The sequence below is a fragment of the Metopolophium dirhodum genome, chromosome 1 (assembly GCF_019925205.1).
Source record: "Metopolophium dirhodum isolate CAU chromosome 1, ASM1992520v1, whole genome shotgun sequence".
In the NCBI taxonomy this organism is placed as follows: domain Eukaryota; kingdom Metazoa; phylum Arthropoda; class Insecta; order Hemiptera; family Aphididae; genus Metopolophium; species Metopolophium dirhodum.
The window spans coordinates 9,789,769-9,812,331 of record NC_083560.1 but is presented as its reverse complement, the minus strand read 5'-3'; the positions used below and the strand labels follow the sequence as shown (position 1 = coordinate 9,812,331).

Sequence of the window (22,563 nt, the reverse complement as noted above, 5' to 3'; positions counted from 1 at the left end):
AAAAACTAAAATTTGCCCTAACAATTCTAAATAGTGCACTAAAATATTTTTATCTTAAATATCAAAGATATAAATTCTTATGTACATTTAAAACTTTTATATGATTGTAGAAAAGTTTTACAGACAGAAATTATCATTTAGACTTATTATTTAATCTGAAAATTAACTATTTTATTTCTGTACCTATAGCTTTAGAGTTAAGGTCATATATTTATTATAAAAATCAGTTTTATGTACGCATTATAATCCCAAACTCAATTATTACAGTTGTAAAATAAAATATCGCAAAATAAACTTTTTTTTTACAGAGTGATTTTTATTACACTTGATTCAGAGTCAGGACTAAAAAGGTTGATTTTATAGATTATGAGATGTAGTGATGGGACCAAGTCAATACAGCAGTGTCAACAATGTTTTTATTTTTTTTATAAAAAAATTAATTGTTCATAGACGGCATCCCTACAATAACTACAACTTTTCAAGTCAATGACTAAATAAGCTAGAAATATTAAATTTTATAAATTACGTAAGATTATAAAACCAATGGTATCATTTTATCTATTAAAAATAATGTATTTGATTATTTAAAATAATATAATTAAAATGAATGTTGTAAGATTAAGTTTTAACTAACTATGTATGTCTAATTCATAAATATTTTTACATTCCTTGTCTATATGAAAGAAAATATGTCACAATAATACTTTATAACTAATAGGATAGTGAGACAAAAATGTAAAAGGGAATATGTTTTGCCCTCCCCTTGACAAATTCCTGCTGACGCCCTGGCACATGGAAGCATAATATTTTTTTAAAACCATTGATCTATACAATGTATAAACATGAAATATATGCTCACAATGCAAAGAATATATGTTGTTATATATGTTGGTTAGTAAAATGTAGGTACTAATTGATAAAAATAAATAATATTTAATTCTTAAATTTAAAATAAATCAAAAAATTATTTTTAAAGAATATTTTTAATACTAATTTTTAACAGATTATTAAATTTAGGTTTACTGTATAATAGGTACTCAAATACTTTTTAAAAGTATTTTTATACAATAATGTTTCACTGTTAATAAGCAAACACATTGTATTAGTCCTCACTGTAATACACATAGATAATAATATAATACATTTCATTTTAATAAATTTTATAGTTCAATAATTTTTACTAATAATATAGATGCTATAATTTTATTCCACAGATTAACGGATTAACAGATTAACGGTCGGTGCGAGAATATAATGTTACTGTTCGAATGGTGTAAAAACTAGCATATTATATTATACTAGATAATATACCAGCGGTTTTCATACTTTTAATATTTGCTTACCACCTACACAGTTTGAACATTTTCATGTAACACTTGAACAAATAACGTTTTTTTTTGCTTTTCAATGAGCCATATGATGAACCTTCCGCGTAATGATGAAAATGTATATTTAAATTTTTAAAACTGAAATATAATTATATATAGATAACTAGCTGACCCGGCAAACGTTGTTTTACCATATAAATAATTTCCTAGTAAATTCTAGTGTAGACTAAAAATAGCTTACTTATTGGAAGTATGTATCTATGTTAGAATGTGTATATTGTATGTATGTAAGAATGTGGTATATGCGTGAAATAAGCATGGACCGCTGTGAACGATGAGGGAATATAAAAATAACAAAAGGCAAACATTATTTTTAAGTTATTATAATTATTTATTCCGTAAAATTATATATCATTAATTAAACAATTACGACAGTAACACTATTAAACAATATCAATCTCTTAATGCTATAGCGTGAACAATATTTTTTGTTAGTCCATCATTAGCTAACACAAACAAACTGGATGGTTTACCTACTCGAGAGCATGCCACGTATAATTGTCCGTGTGAAAAACATGGTGTTCTCAAATCTAATCCACAAACAGACATCGTTTGTCCTTGGGATTTGTTGATAGTCATTGCAAATGCCAATCTAATCGGAAACTGAATACGTTTGAATTGAATTGGCACATTAGTAGGTATAATAGGAATCCGTGGTATGAGTATATTCAATATCGGGCTCATACTGGAATGCTATACGCGGGAATGAATCAGATATAAATGCTCGATGTACCTGTGGTCGTTGTTGATCATTTGTTCTTCGTCTTTTGACTGTGAAGCGGCGTGATTGTCGTTGTTCTAATCTTCTGACTTCATTGCGTTCAGCTCGTGTATCTTCTGGCTCTTCTTGATGCAATTGCGCCATTCTGACACGTGCATCAGTATTGTGTTGCTGGATTTGTTCTTGTTCTTTCAGATCTGTTATTTCGCAAGTTTCGAGCTTTACATGTACTGCGGCTCAAATCATCCCCTTTGCGTTTTCTTGGCATTGCTCACTGTACAAAACATCTAATATATAAAATTCTCGTGTCACAGTTTTCTATGCCATACATATTGTTTATGCATCAAGTGTAGTAACGTTGACAATTGTACATAATGTATTTTTTGTACGGTGAACAATGCCAATAAAACGCGAAGGGGCACATTAAAAGGAAAAATGATTAAATTACTAAAATGGCTATTAAATAATAAGGGTTGATCGTAGAAGGGTGAAAATTGAGGATTGTATGTATTTTTGTATGTTGTATCTATTATTATTTTTTTTTTTATATTTATAACCAATACCTTAGCAACCATTTATAAACAATTATTTCTACCGTAAATTATCAAAATCCCTGTTTGAGCACTTCTTTTATTTTTTTCTGGACAACCCTTATCACTTAGGGGTATAAAAAATAGATGTTAGCCGATTGTCATACCTACTGAATATGCACAAAAAATTTCATCAAAATCTGTCATGCCATTTCGGAGGAGTATGGCAACGAAAACTGTGACACGAGAATTTTATATATTAGATAATATATTTTTCGGCTGTGTAGAATATTTTTATTTTTAAATTGTATTGGTCTTAAGTCCAGCAACTGAGCCCATTAGCTGAAGGGTGGTACTATGATACTACTATGATAGTATGGTACTAGGATGGTAGGGAACTGACCGAATTGAATTTAATTTATTGTGGCCCGCTTTTGCATTTATACATGTTAATATGTGAGTTGTTTTTTTTTTATTACCTCAGTGGTAACTCTTAGCATAAACATACTGTATACTTGTAATTAAATATTAACAATGTGGTAATTACACTATAATTAGCTTTTAAAAACATATTTTGATCAATCAATTTCATCAGATTTTAAGGGGCGATTGTAATATCGGTCTGTGTTTTTTTTGGGTAAAAATGATTGACGTGTGCCTTGACTTAGCCCGAATAAAAATATACATAATATGATATTTTTGAGAACCATTTGGCATTACCCAGTGGTTAGGTTAGGTTCGGTTAAAGCGATCACATTATATTGTCACTATTACTCTGTGCACGGTTGCATAATAACAAAATATTATTATCTGTTATTATTGTGCTTGAAGTAGACAAATAAAGTCACCGGAATCGTAAGTCTTTACTTTATTTCTATTATTATTCTCACCGTCAAACTTGGCGGCCATTTAATGTCAACGTCGGTGCCATCAGTAGTTGCCGTGTAAGTCCACGTAGGTTACGTCGACTTCTGCCTACAGCATCACTCCGCCACATCTCAGGACGTCAGTAGTGTTAAGTTAGTTTAAGTATTATTCCATGTTTTTGTGAGCTCTGTGGTCTTTGCACCAAACCGAGTCGACCTTAGAGACCCCCTCCCCATAACGAGCGTGCACCATCATCATTCCTTCGGTAGATCTTTCCCAACCTCCGTGCGTAGAATTGCATACGGCATACCAGTCAAGCATCAGGCAAGGATATATGCCTATCTAGAGCAATATTAGGCGTTAATGGTGACATAGCCCATACTCAAAAACATAAATCGTTCTCGGGCTCCACCGAATGGCCCTTCTGGTATCCTCTACTTAGGGCGACAACAAATACAATGTGATTGCTTATTAACATTAACACGTTATTGTATAAAAATATTTTTTAAAAATATACGAGTACCTTTATTTTTATCAAATATTACTGTATACATTTTACTAACCGACATATATTATGGGCACTGTAAGCATATATTTCATTTTCATACATTTTATAATTCAATAGTTTAAAAAAAATTATATACTGCCAGGTGTGTATGAAAATACTATATATTTCAATTAGCTATAACTTTAAAATTAAGTTTGATCGCCAAATTCTTACTTCACCATCGTATTTTTATGCTCCACTACAAAGATACGTTAAAACAAGAATGTCTTTAGTCATAATACTGATTACACTGTAAATAAATAATATTTTGATGAAGTCAAAATTGTGTTTTTTTTAACACCTAATCTAGTTGAATGTTTCGTAGAAATAAGATGACTCACTGAATGTGGAAATTGTGATATCGCCATCATTATTAACTCGTTAATATACTCAAAGAAATAAAAAATCAAAATTCTCTACAAGTGTGGCAGTAAAGTACTGTGTTGTAAAATATAAATTCCCAAATGTTTTTGTTCCAAATTTCGAGTCGCTATATAGGTACCTATAATATCTTATGCTGGGTTGAATTAGTCAGAATTTCTTGTATTATATTATTCATAAATTTCAATTTCATACATTTTATTATTCATTAATTGTTAAAAAAATATTATTTTACATTCCATTTTCATACATTTTATAATTCACTAACTTTTACAAAAGTTTTGTATCACAGAATAGTGGCGTAATTATGAATTTGTATGAGGGGGAGGATAGACATTTTTTTAAACTGATAATACTAAATAGTAAATTAATATAATAAATTTAATAAATACAAAATTTGAAAGTACAGTGATGAGTGTTAGCTGTGAATATTATATTTAGGTACTATATTATCAAAAATCCTAAAACCTATTAGAATTTGCTTTAAAATTCTGTTAGGTTAGGCTTTAGATTCTGCTACGCTTATAGAGAATTTTTATTTTTTATTTCTTTACGTATTTCAACTAGTTTATAACGATGATTAGAAAAAAATTCAAAATGTTCTATAAATCTTTAAATGCAAAAATGACCTTAAATTTAAAATCATCAAAAAATTGTATGTAAAATTACATAAAAATTCATTTAAATTAATGTTGTAAGATTAAGTTTTAACTAACTATGTACGTATAATTCATAAATATTTTTACATTCCTTATAGAATATAAGAAAATATGTCACAAAAATATTTTATAACAAATAGGATAGTGAGACAAAAAATTTAAAAAGGAAAATATTTTTCCCAACCCTTGACAAATTCCTGCTGACGACTTTGCACCTGGCATTATATATTTTTTTAGAACCATTGAATTATAAAATTTATGAAAATGAAATATATGCTCCCAATGCCCATTATATATGGCGGTTAGTAAAATATAGGTACTAATTGTTAAAAAAAAAAATTGTATTGAATACTTAAATTTAAAAAACATCAAATAAATTATTTTTTGAGGAATATTTTAAATACTAATTTTTAACAGTTTATTTAATTCTAGGTATAATAGGTACTCTAATACTTTTTAAAAGTATTTTTATACAATTATGTGTCACTGTTGATAAGCAAACACATTGTATTAGTGCTCACTGTAATACACGTCATAGATAATATAATACATTTCATGTGCATACATTTTATAACTCAATAATTTTTACAAATAATATAGATACTAACATTTTACTCCAAAGATTAATGTTCGGTGTGTGAATGTAATGTTACTGTTCGACTGGTGTGAATACTTACATATTATATACTAAGTATAATAGACATACTATAAAATATATACCAGTGGTTCTCATACTTTTAATATTCGCTTACCACCTACACAGTTTTTTAAAATGTTCATGTACCACTTGAACAAATTACGTTTTTTTTTGCATATCAATGAGCCTTAACGTGAGCATATATTAAAATTTATGAAAATGAAATATAATTATATATAGATAATAATATTTATTTTTCAGCTGCGTCGAATTGTTTTTTTTATTGGCTTAAACCCGGCCACTGAGGCCTGTAGCTGTAGGATTGTACTATAAGGTTTTTGGTACGGTAGGGAACTGACCGATTTGAATTAAATTTATTGTGGCTCGCTATTGCATTTATTAATGTAAATATGCGTGTGGTATATTATGTTTATACAACTATATACCTACATGGTACTCACACATGCGAAAACACTGTCTCGTAGTATCGTCCATAAGACAAAATTATAACTAGGTAGGTACCAAACAACTACTGTTGTTTAATAAAAAAATCTAACTCGTATACCTAAGTTTACTCAGACAGCACAACAAATAAAAATACATGAATAAATTATTTATTTTATAATTATTTATAAGTACAAAAAGACTCACAGATTGTCGTACTTCACTTGTTCAAAAACTAAAAAATATTTGTGGCAAGAATACTCTACCTATGAACCACATGTTATAATATTGTTTCAGAATATTGCCGAATAGGCCGAACAGCCCAACAAATTGTAAAAAGAAATGAGATTGCAAACATTTTAAACGTTTAATTTATTACTTAAAAAGTATCATTATTTTTATTTTTATTTTGTCTTAAAAATGTAACAAAAAATAAATAAATAATGTGTCGTAAATAATGTCACTAAATTTAAATATATTAAAAGGATTAAAATCGCTGGTATATAGTGTAATATATAATATATTAATAGGTTAGATTTTACACCAGCCGAACAATAATATTATATTCTTACACCGACTGTAAATCTTTATGATGAACTTAATATTACATAGTGAAAGCATGTATCAAATGAAATTTGTGCTTAGTTTCTACACTAATCGAACGGTAACCTTACTAACATACTAACAGACTGTTTATCTGTGGCAGGGGTGAAAATGTAAAATGAAGGGTGGTTGAGGGTGAATAGATTCTCCAGAACCTTTGTAACATTTGTATACAATAAAATTGGGCGGTCTGCGTTTGGACGAATTACCTTTTTTCGCTCATAATAAAAGTAATGTGTTTGGGCGAGTTTCTTATAATGTGTTTGAGCGAGCAGTATAAAAGATAAAAATCTAAAGATGGTACCAATTCCGAACTTGGTGTTTGGCTTAAATATTTTTTTGGATTACCATATTTACCACCCAACGAAGTAGGCGATGGTTTTATTGAACTTATGTCAATTGCTCCAAAAACTCAAAATAGCATTGAATTTCAGATTATATACTTGATACATATATTACAGAGGATACTATTTTTCCTCCTTATTTATGGGCAAGAAAACCTGAAAATGATCCAAACACAACAAATGGAGCCGAATCATTTCATGCACATTATAATTCTTAATTTTATTCATCGCATCCAAATGTATATCAAGTAATTAATGTGTTACAACAAATTCAAGTAGAAACTAACACAAAATGTAATGCTATAAATAAAAATATTTACAATATTCGACGAAAAGTTATATTAGAAAAACAAGAATATTTAAAAACGAGCTGGGATAAGTATATGTCAGGTGAAATTAAGATTTTAGATTATATACAACGTATGGGCGTAAAATTCCCAGGAAAAAAAATTTAAAAAAACAAATATATTTTTTTTTTAATTTTATAACTATTTTTATAATTTTTAACTTAATATTATTATTATATATTTACATAATATTTTTACTTCAGACAGTCCCAAGTCTGTCAAAATGAGAGGGGAAATTGATTGATAAAATACAGCATCCTAATATACTAAAAAAAAGGTCGCCCAAACACATTACAATGTTTTAAAATCACTCGCCCAACCACATTATGCTAAATTGCCCAAACACATGGCAATTTTTAAAAATTCGTCCAAACGCATTACGCTCATAAAATTAGACTTTCTTTTATAAACCGTGTAAGTACCTACCGCCATTATATTATGATACAAACAAAATAAATTTAATTGTATATTAATCAACCTGTATAGTATATTTTTTAGGTTAGGTTAGGTTAGCTTTGATTCTTATATTTTTATTAAATTATTTTTGGGGAATATTTTAAATACTATTTTTTATGAGTTTATAAAATACTAGCTAGGTACTCAAATACTTTTTGATTGTATTTTTAATGAGCAATATTATAAAATATACTAATAAAATTATAAATGAACAATCATTTTTTATATTCTTATTAATATCAAATAATCCAAATAATATTTAATGTCAATAATAATGCATTCAATTTAAAAGGAGACTGACTTATAGCGTACCATCAAATGATGAAAAATTATATTAAAATGAATGAAAATAATTTATAATTATATATAATCATATATTTTTCCGCCGTGTAGAATTTTATTTATTGTTGATCGCTTTTGCGTTTATACCTGTAAATATACGTGTGGTATATGTTTATACAACCATTTACCTACATGGTACTAACACTCTTGCGAAAACACTATCTTGTCCTTAAGCCAAAATATACCTAGGTATCTACTCAATAACTACCGTTGTCTACCAAAAAAATCTTATAGGTGTATCTATGTATACTCAGACAGCGCAACAAATATAATGTAGTGTTCAGGGTTAAATCATATAAAAACACACAAATAAATTATTGTTCTTTTATTAGTACAAAAACATTCACAGGTTGTTGTAATTCATTTAACATCGCCTGTTAGTATAGTTTCCAATGAACGCTTTTTTTCGACATTGAAAAGTGTGACGAATTACTTACGTTTAACTATGAGAAATAACAGCTGGTTATGTGATTTAATGGTTATTGCAACTGAAAAAGAAGAAGCCGATGTACTAGATTTTAATAAATCTGTAGATTGTTGATAATTTTGACAAGTAAATTAAAATCTAGAAGATTTTCGTTATTGTGATACATATTTATTACAATTTATTAATTTTAACATAAAATGTAATTCATTTATAAAGTTATTTAATATACAGTGTGATTTTTTAAGAATGATCACCTTTGCTTTTATATTTAATTTATTCAAATTATGATTCTTAGAATTTTTTTAATTCAATGTTTGATTCATTCAAAGTTTGAATTAGCAAATTTTTGCATATTCTAGGAAAAGTGCATATTTGAGCAATTTTTAGGATATTTGTGAATAATTCGTATTATTTTAATGTAGGTACTTATAATTGTTATGAAAAATAATATTAAGATAACATTCAAAAATATTTCTCAAAAATAAATTTGGAGTTACCGTGGTGGGCTCCCACCCCCCCAAGTGTATTTTTTGATCCATACACATAATCATAAAGTTAATTTCTATTTTCCATTATCCATAGAGTACAGACTACATTACAACAAAATGATTTATGTCGGTATATTTGCATGATTATTATTTATTATACATGGTTTTACAGTAAATGCACTGAACCATAATATACAGATGGCGAATTGCGAAATAAAAATCCTCTGAAAAAACCTCGGATTCTAGAAAAAATGATCTCCCTAATACAATATAGCTTACTATCGAGAGAACGTAAACTAGGCCCGGAAATTAAACATACCTAATAAAAAAGGTCGGTCTTAAACTAGACCCAAAAATGTTGCCCAATAAAATATAATAGTTAAGCACGAAATAATTTAATCTGCAAATATATTTTACTTTAAATTTTTAACACCGAACATATAACTTACATTTTTACACAATTTTACATTTATATAACGAATTTCATACTATGAATAATAATACGAAAATGAAATTAATTTTTTTGTGGTTAATGAAAAAAGGCCACCCATGGTGTCCTCTGGGTAATGCTGAATAGTTCTCAAATATATCATATGTATATTTTATTCAGGCCGAGTATAGGTACACTTTAATCATTTTTCCTTGAAAAAAACCCGGGCCGAGTTTTCAACTAAATAATTTTTATATAAAAAAAACAGAGACCGATTTTACAATCGCTCCTTACAATCATATGAAATTGATTGATCAAAATATGTTTTTAAAAGCTAATTATAGTGTGATTATGAGCACACTGTTAATATTTAATTACAAATATACAGTGTGTTCACGCTAAGAGGTACCACTCAATATTTCAGTTTTATGATCTTATGGTTTTATTTCGATTAGTTTATAACAAGAATGGTACAAAAACATTTTCGGAAATCATTATTTTGGAATTTATATTTTCAACACAGTACTTTACTGCCACACTTGTAGAGAATTTTTATTTTTTATTTCTTTACGTATATCAACGAGTTAATAATGATGGCGAGATCACAATTTGCACATTCGGCGAGTCATCTTATTTCTACGAAACATTAAACTATATTAGGTGTTAAAAAAAAATACAATTTTGACTTCATCAAAATATTATTTATTTACAGTGTAATCAGTGTTATGACTAAAGATATTCTTCTTTTAACGTACCTATGTAGTAGAGCATAAAAATACGATGGTGAAGTCAGAATTTGGCGATCAGACTTAATTTTAAAGTTTTAGCTAATTGAAATATATAGTATTTTCATATACATCTGGCAGTATATAAATTTTAATACTATTGAATTATAAAATAAATGAAAATGAAATATATGCTTACAATGCCCATAATATATGTTTGTTAGTGAAATGTATACAGTATTAAATTGATAAAAACAAAGGTACTCATATACTTTTTAAAAATATTTTTATACAATAACGTGTCACTGTTAATAAGCAATCACACTGTATTTGAGATCGCCCTAAGTAGGGGATACCTGAAGGGCTACTCGGTGGAGCCCGAGAACTATTTATGTTTTTGAGTATGGGCTATGTCACCACTAACGCCAAACATTGCACTGGACAGGCAACCATATGTGCCCTCGCCTGATGCTTGACAAGTGGGCAATTCTAAGCACAATAGGGAGGAAGGGAAAGACCTACCGAAGGAATGATGATGGTGCACGCTCGTTATGGGGAGGGAGTCTCTAAGGTCGACTCGGTTTGGTGCAAAGACCACAGAGCTCACAAAAACATGGAATAATACTTAAACTAACTTAACACTACTGACGTCCTGAGATGTGGCGGAGTGATGCTGTAGGCAGAAGTCGACGTAACCTACGCGGACTTACACGGCAACTACTGATGGCACCGACGTTGACATTAAATGGCCGCCAAGTTTGACGGCGAGAATAATAATAGAAATAAAGTAAAGACTTACGATTCCGGTGACTTTATTTGTCTACTTCAAGCACAATAATAACAGATAATAATATTTTGTTATTATGCAACCGTGCACAGAGTAATAGTGACAATATAATGTGATCGCTTTAACCGAACCTAACCTAACCACTGGGTAATGCCTAATGGTTCTCAAAAATATCATATTATGTATATTTTTATTCGGGCTAAGTCAAGGCACACGTCAATCATTTTTACCCAAAAAAAACACAGACCGATATTACAATCGCCCCTTAAAATCTGATGAAATTGATTGATCAAAATATGTTTTTAAAAGCTAATTATAGTGTAATTACCACATTGTTAATATTTAATTACAAGTATACAGTATGTTCATGCTAAGAGTTACCTCTAAATATTTCAGTTCTATGACCTTATATTGAAACGGGGTTTCGCATTGAATGACAGATAGTACTTAAATACACATATTCAGATAAATTTCAAATTTTTAACATTTTCGATACGAGCATGCGCATTACAACTAACTTTTTTTTTAAATGGTAACGTACAATTTTTTTACATATTCGAATAGAGTTTTTTTTTTAAACAATTTATGTATAAAAAGTTTTTTTCTTGATACAAAATTGGCGTATGAAATTTAATATTTACGAGAATATACAGTATACGAATATACAGTATGTTCGCGCTAAGAGGTACCACTAAATATTTCAGTTCTATGACCTTATATTGAAATGCGATTTTCACTGAATGACATTTCAGATTTAATAAAATACACATTTTCAGATTAATTTCAAATTTTTAACATTTTAGGTATACAGACTTCAGGCTACAGAACAATAATAAAAAATCAATTCTACACGGCAGAAAAATATATTATTACCTATATATAATTATATTTCATTTTCATAAATTTTAATACAATTTTTCATCATTACGTAGAAGGATTGTTGGTGGAACACTAAGGAATTCACCTTTATACAAAAAAATGGAATGCATTATTATTATAACATTAAATATTATTTATAATTTATAATTTACTTAAATTATTAATTATTAATATAGTCTGTTATAATTATTACTTTTTTACTATGTATTATTAAGTTCATCATATATCATACTCATTGTCTTTTTAATAGCCTTTTGGCATTTATATGCTAAGAATAAATTACATTTTTTGCTTTATTTGATACTAGCTGATCCTGTGCACTTCGTTGCCCATTAAATGTACCAACTCTATATGACTCAAACTTTGTTCAATTCGTTATTTAATATTCGGTGTACGGTGTTCAAAATTTATCTTAACTTTTCTGATGCCTGGAATAAAAATTCTGATTCGCAGCAGTATATTATCAGGTAGGCAATCTACCTGCGGTAGATCGCGGACCTGGTGCGATTTGTACGTAAGTGTATGATTTAACTCTAAAGTATCAAATTTATAACAAGTTTATTTTGATATAATACGGCGGATTAATGTAATCAATTAATACATAGTCCTAACCTAACCTCCTAAACGTACTAAATTCCGGCGAATAAAAACCAAATTTAACTCTTTTTAAATTAGCCTATCTTCTTCACAGAGATCTGCACACAAACGTATATATTTTAATATAGGCTATAGCTGATCCTGCACACTTTGTGGCCCGTAAAAAATGACAACTCTTAAACAAATTGTGATTGTTCAACTCCTTTTTGGTGTAACTCACTGTAGTAAGTGCAACTCAGCCACCCTGGTAGGCAATGTGTGAAAATTCGATTTGATGCATGCTTGTACCTGATCTGACTGATTAACCAATAGCAACCAATAATAAATAAATACTATTTCTATTAATTATTTCTCCTATAACCAATAGCAATCATTTATAAACAAATATTTCTATCATAAATCTCCAAATCTCTGTTTGAGCACTTCTATTAATTTAATGTAGCGTGCTGTTATATAGCCTATGACCTTCCTCAATAAACTATCCAACAAAAAAATAATTTTTCAATTTGAACCAGTATAGCCCCTTACAGCCTCTTTAAGCCCATTTCAGCCCCTTACAACCCTTTTTTCGTAATAAAAAGTAGCCTATGGTTTTTCTCAGTGTCTAAACTATCTATGTACCAAATTTCATTTAAATCGCATTATATTATCGCATATAATTCATTATAGCACATTATTATCTGTTATAATTATGCTTGAAGTAGACAGATAAAGTTATTAGAATCATAAGTCTTTACTTTATTTCTATTATTATATTTGCCGTCAAACTTAGCGGCCGGTTAATGTCAACATCGGTGCCATCATTGTATATTTTGTAAAGGTATTAAATTGTGTAGAATTTTATTTATTTAGTATTAAGTATTATGAGTTTAAAATAAATTTCTATTTCCTCCCTTATACAAATTCATAATTACAACACTATTCTGTGATATAAAACAAATTAAAAATTATTTAATACAACTATTGAATAAAATGTATGAAAATGGATTGTAAAATAATCATTATCATAAATTATCGAATTATAAAATGTGTCAAAATTAAATAAATGAATAATAAAAAACAAATCCTGACTAATTCAAACTTAACAATTTTTTTTTAAACATGTATTTCAATGAGTTAGCAACAATAATGGTACAAAAACATTTGAGGATAAAATTATTTTAGAATTTATATGTTTGTATGTTTGTTTATAAGTTTGTGAATTTAGGTTTATACGCATACGCGCAAGCACAATACAGTACTTTACTGCCACATTTATAGAGAATTTTGATTTTTGATGTTTTACGTAGTTTAACGAGTTATTTAATCGAACCTAACCTAAAAAATATAAAAGATAGTTTCCTTTTTATAGTTATTTTATGTTCGTATTTGGACGAAATTAAATATTTAAATGAAGAACGATATTAGTTTTGTGTTATATTTTAATAATTTTATTTGTGTGTGTGTAGGGTAATTGCGATTGAGTAACTGAATACATCGACCGATGAACTCACGCAGTTATATAATATTATTATTTTTAGTTATAACCGCAAATTAACAATCTAAGATCCATATCATGGTACTAACTATAGCTACTAGTTTTTTTAATATTTTAGATTTTAAGTGGAACGATGAATGTATTTTTTACACTGATGTGTGTCTTTTATTTTTTATTTTTGTGTCTGCGTACACGATAAGTAGTCGAAATAATGCTTTGCTATTCAACTTCAGTATCTTGTTCGATTGGAAAGTGAGTATTGTTGATGCATTGAGGAGGTCAAAATTCAAAATTTTTAATTTAAAAATTAATTTTGTATATTTTATATTATTGTCAACAATTTTTTTGTAAACATATTATGTATTTCAATGAGTTAATAACAATAATGGTACAAAAACACTTGCGGAAATAATTATTTCAGAATTTACGAGACGGGCGAGACCGTTTTCGACCAAAAACGTACCCTTCCCTTTTCGGCCGATTCACTTTTCGACCAAAATCGTACTAGTACTATAGTAGGTTTGATCATAATATTTTTATTAAATTATTTTTGGGGAATATTTTAAATACTATTTTTTATCAGCTTATTATATACTAGGTAGGTACTAAAATACTTTTTGATAGTATTTTTAACAAGCATACAAATTGTATTAGTGCTCACTGTATTGACATATAACTTTTAATTTTCATAAAATGTGTAGTTCAATAAATTTTACAAATAATATAGATGCTATAATTTTTATTTCACAGATCGGTCGGTGAAAGAAAGTATGATTATTGATCGGCCTATTCGATCTTTGTAAAAACTAACATATTATATAATATATTATATATCATCCTTTTAATATTTGCGTACCACCTGCACTGTTTGAAAATTTTTATGTAGGTATCACTAAATTTAAGTAAATTCTATCACTAAACTTGAATTTAGAGTAAACTGGGGTTGAATTTTTATTTATTAGTAGCTACGAAATTATGATATTATATTAGCATTTAATGCATACCAATAAATTATATAAATTATATATGCACGATTATTATTTATATTATTAAAAATATCAAATAAACCAAATAATATTTAGTCAATAAAAATGCATTCAATTTAAAAGGAGACTTACTTATAGTGTACCACCATATGATTAAAAATTATATTAAAGTGTATGAAAATGAAATATAATTATATACAATAATATATTTTTCTGCTGTGTAGAATTTTATTTATTGTTGCTCGCTTTTGCGTTTATACGTGTAAATATGCGTGTGGACAATGTTTATACAACCATATACCATTTACAGTGTAAATAAATAAAATGTTGATGAAGTCAAAATTGTGGTTTTTTTTTTCAATACCTTATCTAGTTTAATGCCTTGTAGAAATAAGATGACTCGCTGATTGTGCACATTTTGATCATTATTTACTCGTTGAAATACTTATAGAAATAAAAAATCAAAACTCTCTATAAGCGTTGCAGTAAAGTAGAGTGTTATGCTTGTGCGTATACGTTAAAAATTAAAATCACAAACTTAATAATTATTTTATTAATAAATAATTATTTCCACAAATGGTTTTGTACCATAATTGTTATGAACTCATTGAAATACATGTTTAAAATAAAAATTGTAATTGCATATCTGGAGCATTAGAGGAACCCCTATTCCAAATTTCAAGTCGCTATATATACCTACTATAATAGCTTACGCTGGGTAAACAACGGTAGTTATTGAATAAAAGACAGTGTTTTCGCTGTGCAAGTACCATAATATAGGTTGAATGCATTATTATTGACATTACATTTTATTTGGTTTATTTGATATTAATAATAATATAAATAATAATCGTGCATTTATAATTTTATTAGTTTATTTCATAGTATTGCTTATTAAAAATACAAGCAAAAAGTATTTGACTAGTATTTGACTATACTAGGTAGGTACTCAAATACTTTTTGATTATGATCAAACCTACTATAACTATATAATATCATAAGATTTAGAACAAGATAGTCATAATACTGTTTATGAGGTGCAAATAAATAATATTTTGATTAAGTCAAAAATGTGTTAATTTTTTTTTTTTAATACCAAAGTCTAATTTGTTATAGAAATAATTTGACTCTCTGAATGTGCAAATTGTGATTTCGCTATCATTATTAACTTGTTAAAATACGTAAAGAAATCAAATTTCTCTATAAGTGTGGCAGTAAAGTTCAGTGTTGTGCATTTGCGTATAAACTTAATATCGCAACTTCGAAATGATTTGAATTCCAAAATAATAATTTCCGGAAATATATTTTACACCATTGTTCTTAACTAGTTGAAATACATATGTTTCAAAAAAAAAATAATGCTGGGTAATAAGTTATAACTTATAAAGTGAATTTATTCAATATATTAAATTTATTTTGTTCGTATCATAGTATAATGAAGGTAGCTACTTACACGGTTTATAAAAGAAAGCCTTATTTTCTTGTATACGATGTTATTAAGGTTCTGGGGAAATCTATCAAACACCTTTAATTTCACCGCTGCCACAGACAAACGGTCGGAGTAAGTATGTAAAGTTACTGTTCGATTAGTGTAGAAACTAAGCACAAATAGCATTTGATGCATGCTTTCAAACGTGGATTGGTGCGGATGTTTGATAATAAAAAAAAACCTATAATTCAGTTATTAAAATCTATATACTTACTAATAGTGAAAATAAATAGTATTTAAAACTTAAATAGGAAAAACGTAAGAAAAATTATTTTTTGGAGAATATTGTTAATAGTTTATTAAATACTAGGCAGGTACTCAAATACTTTTTAAAAGTATGTTATACAACACTGTTAATAAGCAAACAAATTGTATAAGTGCTCTCGGTAATTCAAATAATACAGTTCATTTTCATATATTTTATAATTCAATAACTTTTACAAACAATATTATTTCATTTATTCCACAGATTAACAGTCAGTGTATGAAATGTTTACTGTTAGACTGGTGTATAAACTAACATATTATTATATTACATATAATATATATTATATACCTAACCTAACCAGTGGTTCTCATCCTTTTAATATATTTAAATTTGGTGAGATTATTAATTTATTTTTTGGTACATTTTTAAGACAGAATAAAAATAAAAATGACGATATATTTTAATTAATAAATTTAATTTTTAAAATGTTTGAAATTTCATTTATTTTTACAATTTGTTGGGCTATTCGGGCTATTCAGCAATAGTCTGAGACAATTTTATAACGTGTGGTTCATAGGTAGAGTACTAGAGTACTCTTGCCACAAATATTTTTTAGTTTTATGTGAGTGTTTTTGTATTAATAAAACAACAATAATTTATTCGTGTGTGTTTTAACACTGAATACTATATTTTTATTTGTTGTGCCGTCTCGATGGGCATAGCTGTTTTCGACCAAAAACGTTACCTTCCCTTTTCGGCCGACTCACTTTTCGACCAAAACAAAAATTGTTGTAATATGATATGTAAAATAAATAAAATAATTGGTATATAATTTTTGTAAAATTGTGGCAATAATAATTTTAAAAATTATTTAAAGTATAAGTTACATAAAATGTTGTAAAATAAAATATTGTAAAATAAAATATAAGAATACCTATATATTATTAACATTAGTTTTGTGTTAATATGTCACACTGTGCATAATATTTTATAAAAACAATAACATAATAATATACAATTTTTATCAATAATTATTAAGTCTAATAGTAATGTGTATAATATAATATTAAGAAAGATAGTGACTCTCAACAATACGTATAACGATCAGTCTTGCAGGTACATACTACATATTATACTGATATAACTATAATTATGGTAGTAACAATCACAGTCGACGATCACCGATCGTATATAATAAATCGTAATAATCGTAATAAAAAAAAAAATGTTAATATATGGGTATTCTATTTTACAAAAATTATATATCAATTATTTATTCTACATATCATATTACAAAACTTTTTGTTTAGATCGAAAATTGAATCGGCCGAAAAGGGAAGGGTACGATTTTGGTCGAAAAGGGAATCGACGTTTTTTAAATTTGGTCGAAAAGTGAATCGGCCGAAAAGGGAAGGGCACGTTTTTGGTCGAAAACGGTGTCGCCCGTCTCGATAAAATTAGGTATACAGACTTCAGGCTTGTAAGCAAAAAAAAAAAAACAAATCTACACGGCAGAAAATTATATTATTACCTATGTATAATTAATTATATTTCAATTTTCATTAATTTTAATATAATTTTTCATCATTACGCAGAAGGTGAAACACTAAGGAAATCACCTTTATAAAAAAATTTTTACCTAGACACCTCCACATAAAATTTTAACACCCACCTATTCCTTACCATACACCAAGTATAGTTTTTATGTTGTCTATTCAACAAATTTTCATAAAATAAATATAGAATGACAAAGGTAATCCCTCACCTGCTAAAATCACCTATGACAATTTTCATAGGTTAATAAATATTTTGGTGCCACTGCCGCCTGGTATATCACGGTTATCAAATTTATATATCACTTGCAGCTGTAATTTATGGAACTGAGTTTTGTAGTTAAGTACAGTGTTGTGCGTATGCGTATAAACTTAGATTTGCAAACTTTGGATTGATATAAATTCCAAAATAATGATTTCCGCAAATTTATTTTGCACCATTTTTCTAAACTTGTTGAAATACGTATGTTTCAATAAAAAAAAAGGTTGGGTAGTTATAAAGTACATATGATTTATGATTAATATTTTTTAAATACTATTAAATAAATAATTTAAATTCCACTGCCAAAATCCTCAAACAATGCTTGACTGATATTAAGAAGAAGAAATGTTTGATAAAAAAAACCAATAATATGTCGGCCAATAAAATGTAGGAACTAATAATTGATAAAAACAAATAGTATTAAATACTTGAATTTAAAATACATAAGAAAAATTATTTTTTGGTGAATATTTTAAATATTATTTTTTAACAATTTATTAAATACTTGCATGGTACTCAAATACTTTTTGACAGTAATTTTAATAAGCAAACAAATTGTAATAGTGACTCAATAAAATACGTAAATTCGCTAACTTATAAAGGAAATAACTTTCAAAATAATGATTTAAGTCTTAAATCGTTGAAATATGTATGTTTCAAAAAAAATCTAAAAAAAATGATAGGTAGGTGAGTATTAGGGTATATTATAATATTGCATATTTTGTAAAGGTATTAAATTGTGTACACTTTAAAAGCAAAATCTAATAGGTTTTGGGATTTTTGATAAGATAGTACCTACCTATATTCACAGCTACCATTATTCACTGTACTTTTAAATTTTGTATTTATTGTATTTATTTAATTTATTTAGTATATAGTATTATGTGTTTAAAAAAATGTCTCTCCACTCCCTTATACAAATTCATAATTACGCCTACATTCTATGATATAAAACTATTGTTCACATTATTGAATCATAAAATGTATTAAAATGAAATATATGAATAATATAAAACAAAAAAACCTAACTGACTAGAATAGGTATTAAAAAAAAAATATCATAAAAATATAATTTATTTACAGTGTAATCAGTATTATGACTAATCACATTCTTGTTTTAACGTACCTATGTAGTGAAGTCAGAATTTCGAGGTCAGCCTTAGTTTTAAAGTTTTAGCTAATTGCAATGTATAGTATTTTCATACACACCTGACAGTATATAGTTTTTTTAAAATAATTGAATTATAAAATGTATGAAAATGAAATATATGCTTACAATCCCAATAATACCTATTTATGTCGGTTAGTAAAATGTATATACCAATTGATAAAAATAAATAGTATTAATACTTAAATTTAAAATACATTAGGAAAAATTATTTTTTGAGGAATATTTTAAATACAATTTTTAAACAGTTTATTATATACTAGATATACTGTATAATAATAGGTTCTCAAATACTTTTTAAAAGTATTTTTATACAATAATGTATCACTTTTAATAAGCAAACACATTGTATTTGTTATCGCCCTAAATAGATAGGGTCACGAAGGGTCACTCGGTAGTCGGTGATGCCCTAGAACGATTTATGTTTTTGACTATGGCCTATGTCACCACTAACGTCTAATAATGCACTGGACAGGCAACCATATGTGCCCTCACCTGATGCTTGACTGGTAGGCAATTCTACGCACGACGACGATAACAGCGAGGATAGGAAAGACCTGCCGAAGGAATGCTGATGGTGCTGGCTAGTTATGGGGAGGAGGTCTCTGTGGTCGAATCGGTTTGGTGCAATGACCACAGAGCTCACAAAAATATGGGATTATACTTAAGCTAACTTAACACTACTGACGTCTTTAGATGTGGTGAAGTCACGCTATAGGCAGAAGTCGACCTGGAAGACCCGGGCGGTCTCTCACACAACGTATGTACCTACGTCGCTGGCGGACTTACGTGGAAACTACTGATGGCACAGACGTTGACATTAACCAGCCGCCAAGTTTGACGGCGAGAATAATAATAGAAATAAAGTAAAGACTTACGATTCCAGTGACTTTATTTGTGTACTTCAAGCACAACGATAAAAAATAATAATATGCTATAAAGCAATAGTATGCATAATAAAAGTGGCAATATAATTTGATCGCTTTATTAGTTGATACATATACAAAAAAACGATCATTTAGTTTGCGGATACAAAAATTAATAATTTGGATCGCTTTAAAGCTCGTCCTCGTCATCGTCTTTTGCTTGTCTTTTGCTCGTCTTATTGTGTTCATCGTCGTTTATAATCGGTAACGTAGTAACCGTTTTTCCTTAATTTTTCTTTTGTTTTTCACGTCACTTTTGAAAACTACTGGGAAATTTTTACTTTTGACACCCCCAAAGTACCAATTACATTCACTTTCCTATCAGAAAAGTGTACTTTGCCAGGAGTGTATGAAAGTTCTCTATATTTCAATTAGTTATAACTTCAATACTAAGTCTGACTTCCAAATTCAGGCTTCACCATCGTATGTATTTTTATGCTTCACTACATAGGTACGGTAATACAAGAATGTCATTAGTCATAATACTGATTACACTGTGTCTATAGATAATATTTTGATAACTATACTAAATACTAAATGAATATAATAAATACAAAATTTTAAAGTACAGTATTTAGTGGTAGCTGTCAATAGGTAGGTACTATTTTATCAAAAATCCTAAAACCTATTAGATTTTGCTTTAAAATTATACACAATTTAGTACCTTTACAAAATATACAATATTATAATATACCCTAATACTAACCTACCTCTCATTTTAGATTCTGAGCGAAGCGATGAATGTATTGATTCTACAATGATGTGTGTTTTTTTTTTATTTTTTTTTATTTTTTTTTTTTCATTTTTGTGTCTGTCATCACCTTTTAGGACAGTAAAAGTGCTTGGATTTTCTTCAATAGTAACTTTTAAACTAGGTTATTGTTTCAAAGGCAGATGAAAAAAAATCCTTAGTCACAGTTTTTAATTATAAGCATTTAAAGTTCAAATTTTGACAAAATACGGAAAAATCACGAAAAATAGCAAATTATTTTGAGTTGAGAATTCATAAAAATTTTTCTTTTTAAATCTAAGATTTGAAAATGTAATATAAGATTACTCATAAGTTTGTCTACCTTTATCAAAAAAAAAAATGTCTAGAAGAAACTTAAATTAAATTTTTATGAGCGTCTGAAATTTATATTTTTACAACATTTGATATTTACTCGATTTCTCATGTAACAATTTTCTTATTTTATTGTAATTAAAAAACGAATGACTGTAGATACTTGAAAATTTCACTGAATGTTCATATTAGCATTTTCTATACACCATAAAATGTTGAAAATATTTTGACTCTTTTTGAGCTGTTTACGGACATTGTCAGTTTTCAATTTTTTTAGTTTTTTTTTCTATAAATATCAATAAATTTTTATTTGTTGGGTAAAAAAGCGTGAAAATTTAATATAAGGCTTCTGATATATCGTTCTTAAAGCAGTTGAAAAATATTAAAAATAAATAGGCACAATTTTTTTTTATAAGCATTTAAAGTTCAAATTTTGACAGCATTTATCAAATTTATAATTTATTAATTATTTTGTGGTTAAAAATGTATAAAATGTTTAACTTTTATGGCTAATGATTGAAAATTTAAAACAAGGCTCCGAGTAAATAGGTTATATTATATAAATTACTTTATTCACAATAATATCATCAAATATACTTGGTAAAATCATAGGCTGACTGACCGTTTTCGCTCAGAATCGTTTTTCTTATACAATGATATTATATCATTGAATTCAAATTTAACACCATCCATTACAGTGACCCACTTGTAACCTACTGTACAGCAGAGCGACATGCACTTATCCACCTTTTTTTTTTTAGATATTTTTGATACATACATATTTCAACGAGTTAAGACTTAAGAACAATTGTGTAAAAAACTACTTTCTGAA

General features: G+C 27.7%; 1 protein-coding gene across 1 annotated transcript in view; it reads right to left on the bottom strand.

Annotated features, from left to right (window-relative positions):
- Positions 1-1,781: 1,781 nt before the first annotated feature.
- LOC132949155 (uncharacterized) overlaps positions 1,782-22,563 on the bottom strand; it is a 53,256-nt gene continuing 32,474 nt past the window's right edge. Inside the window, exons 2-3 of the mRNA XM_061019953.1 lie at positions 2,075-2,306; positions 1,782-1,980 (exon numbers count right to left, since the gene is read on the bottom strand). Of these exons, the coding sequence (XP_060875936.1) occupies positions 1,782-1,980; positions 2,075-2,306 (431 nt within the window). The remainder of the gene's footprint in view (positions 1,981-2,074; positions 2,307-22,563) is intronic.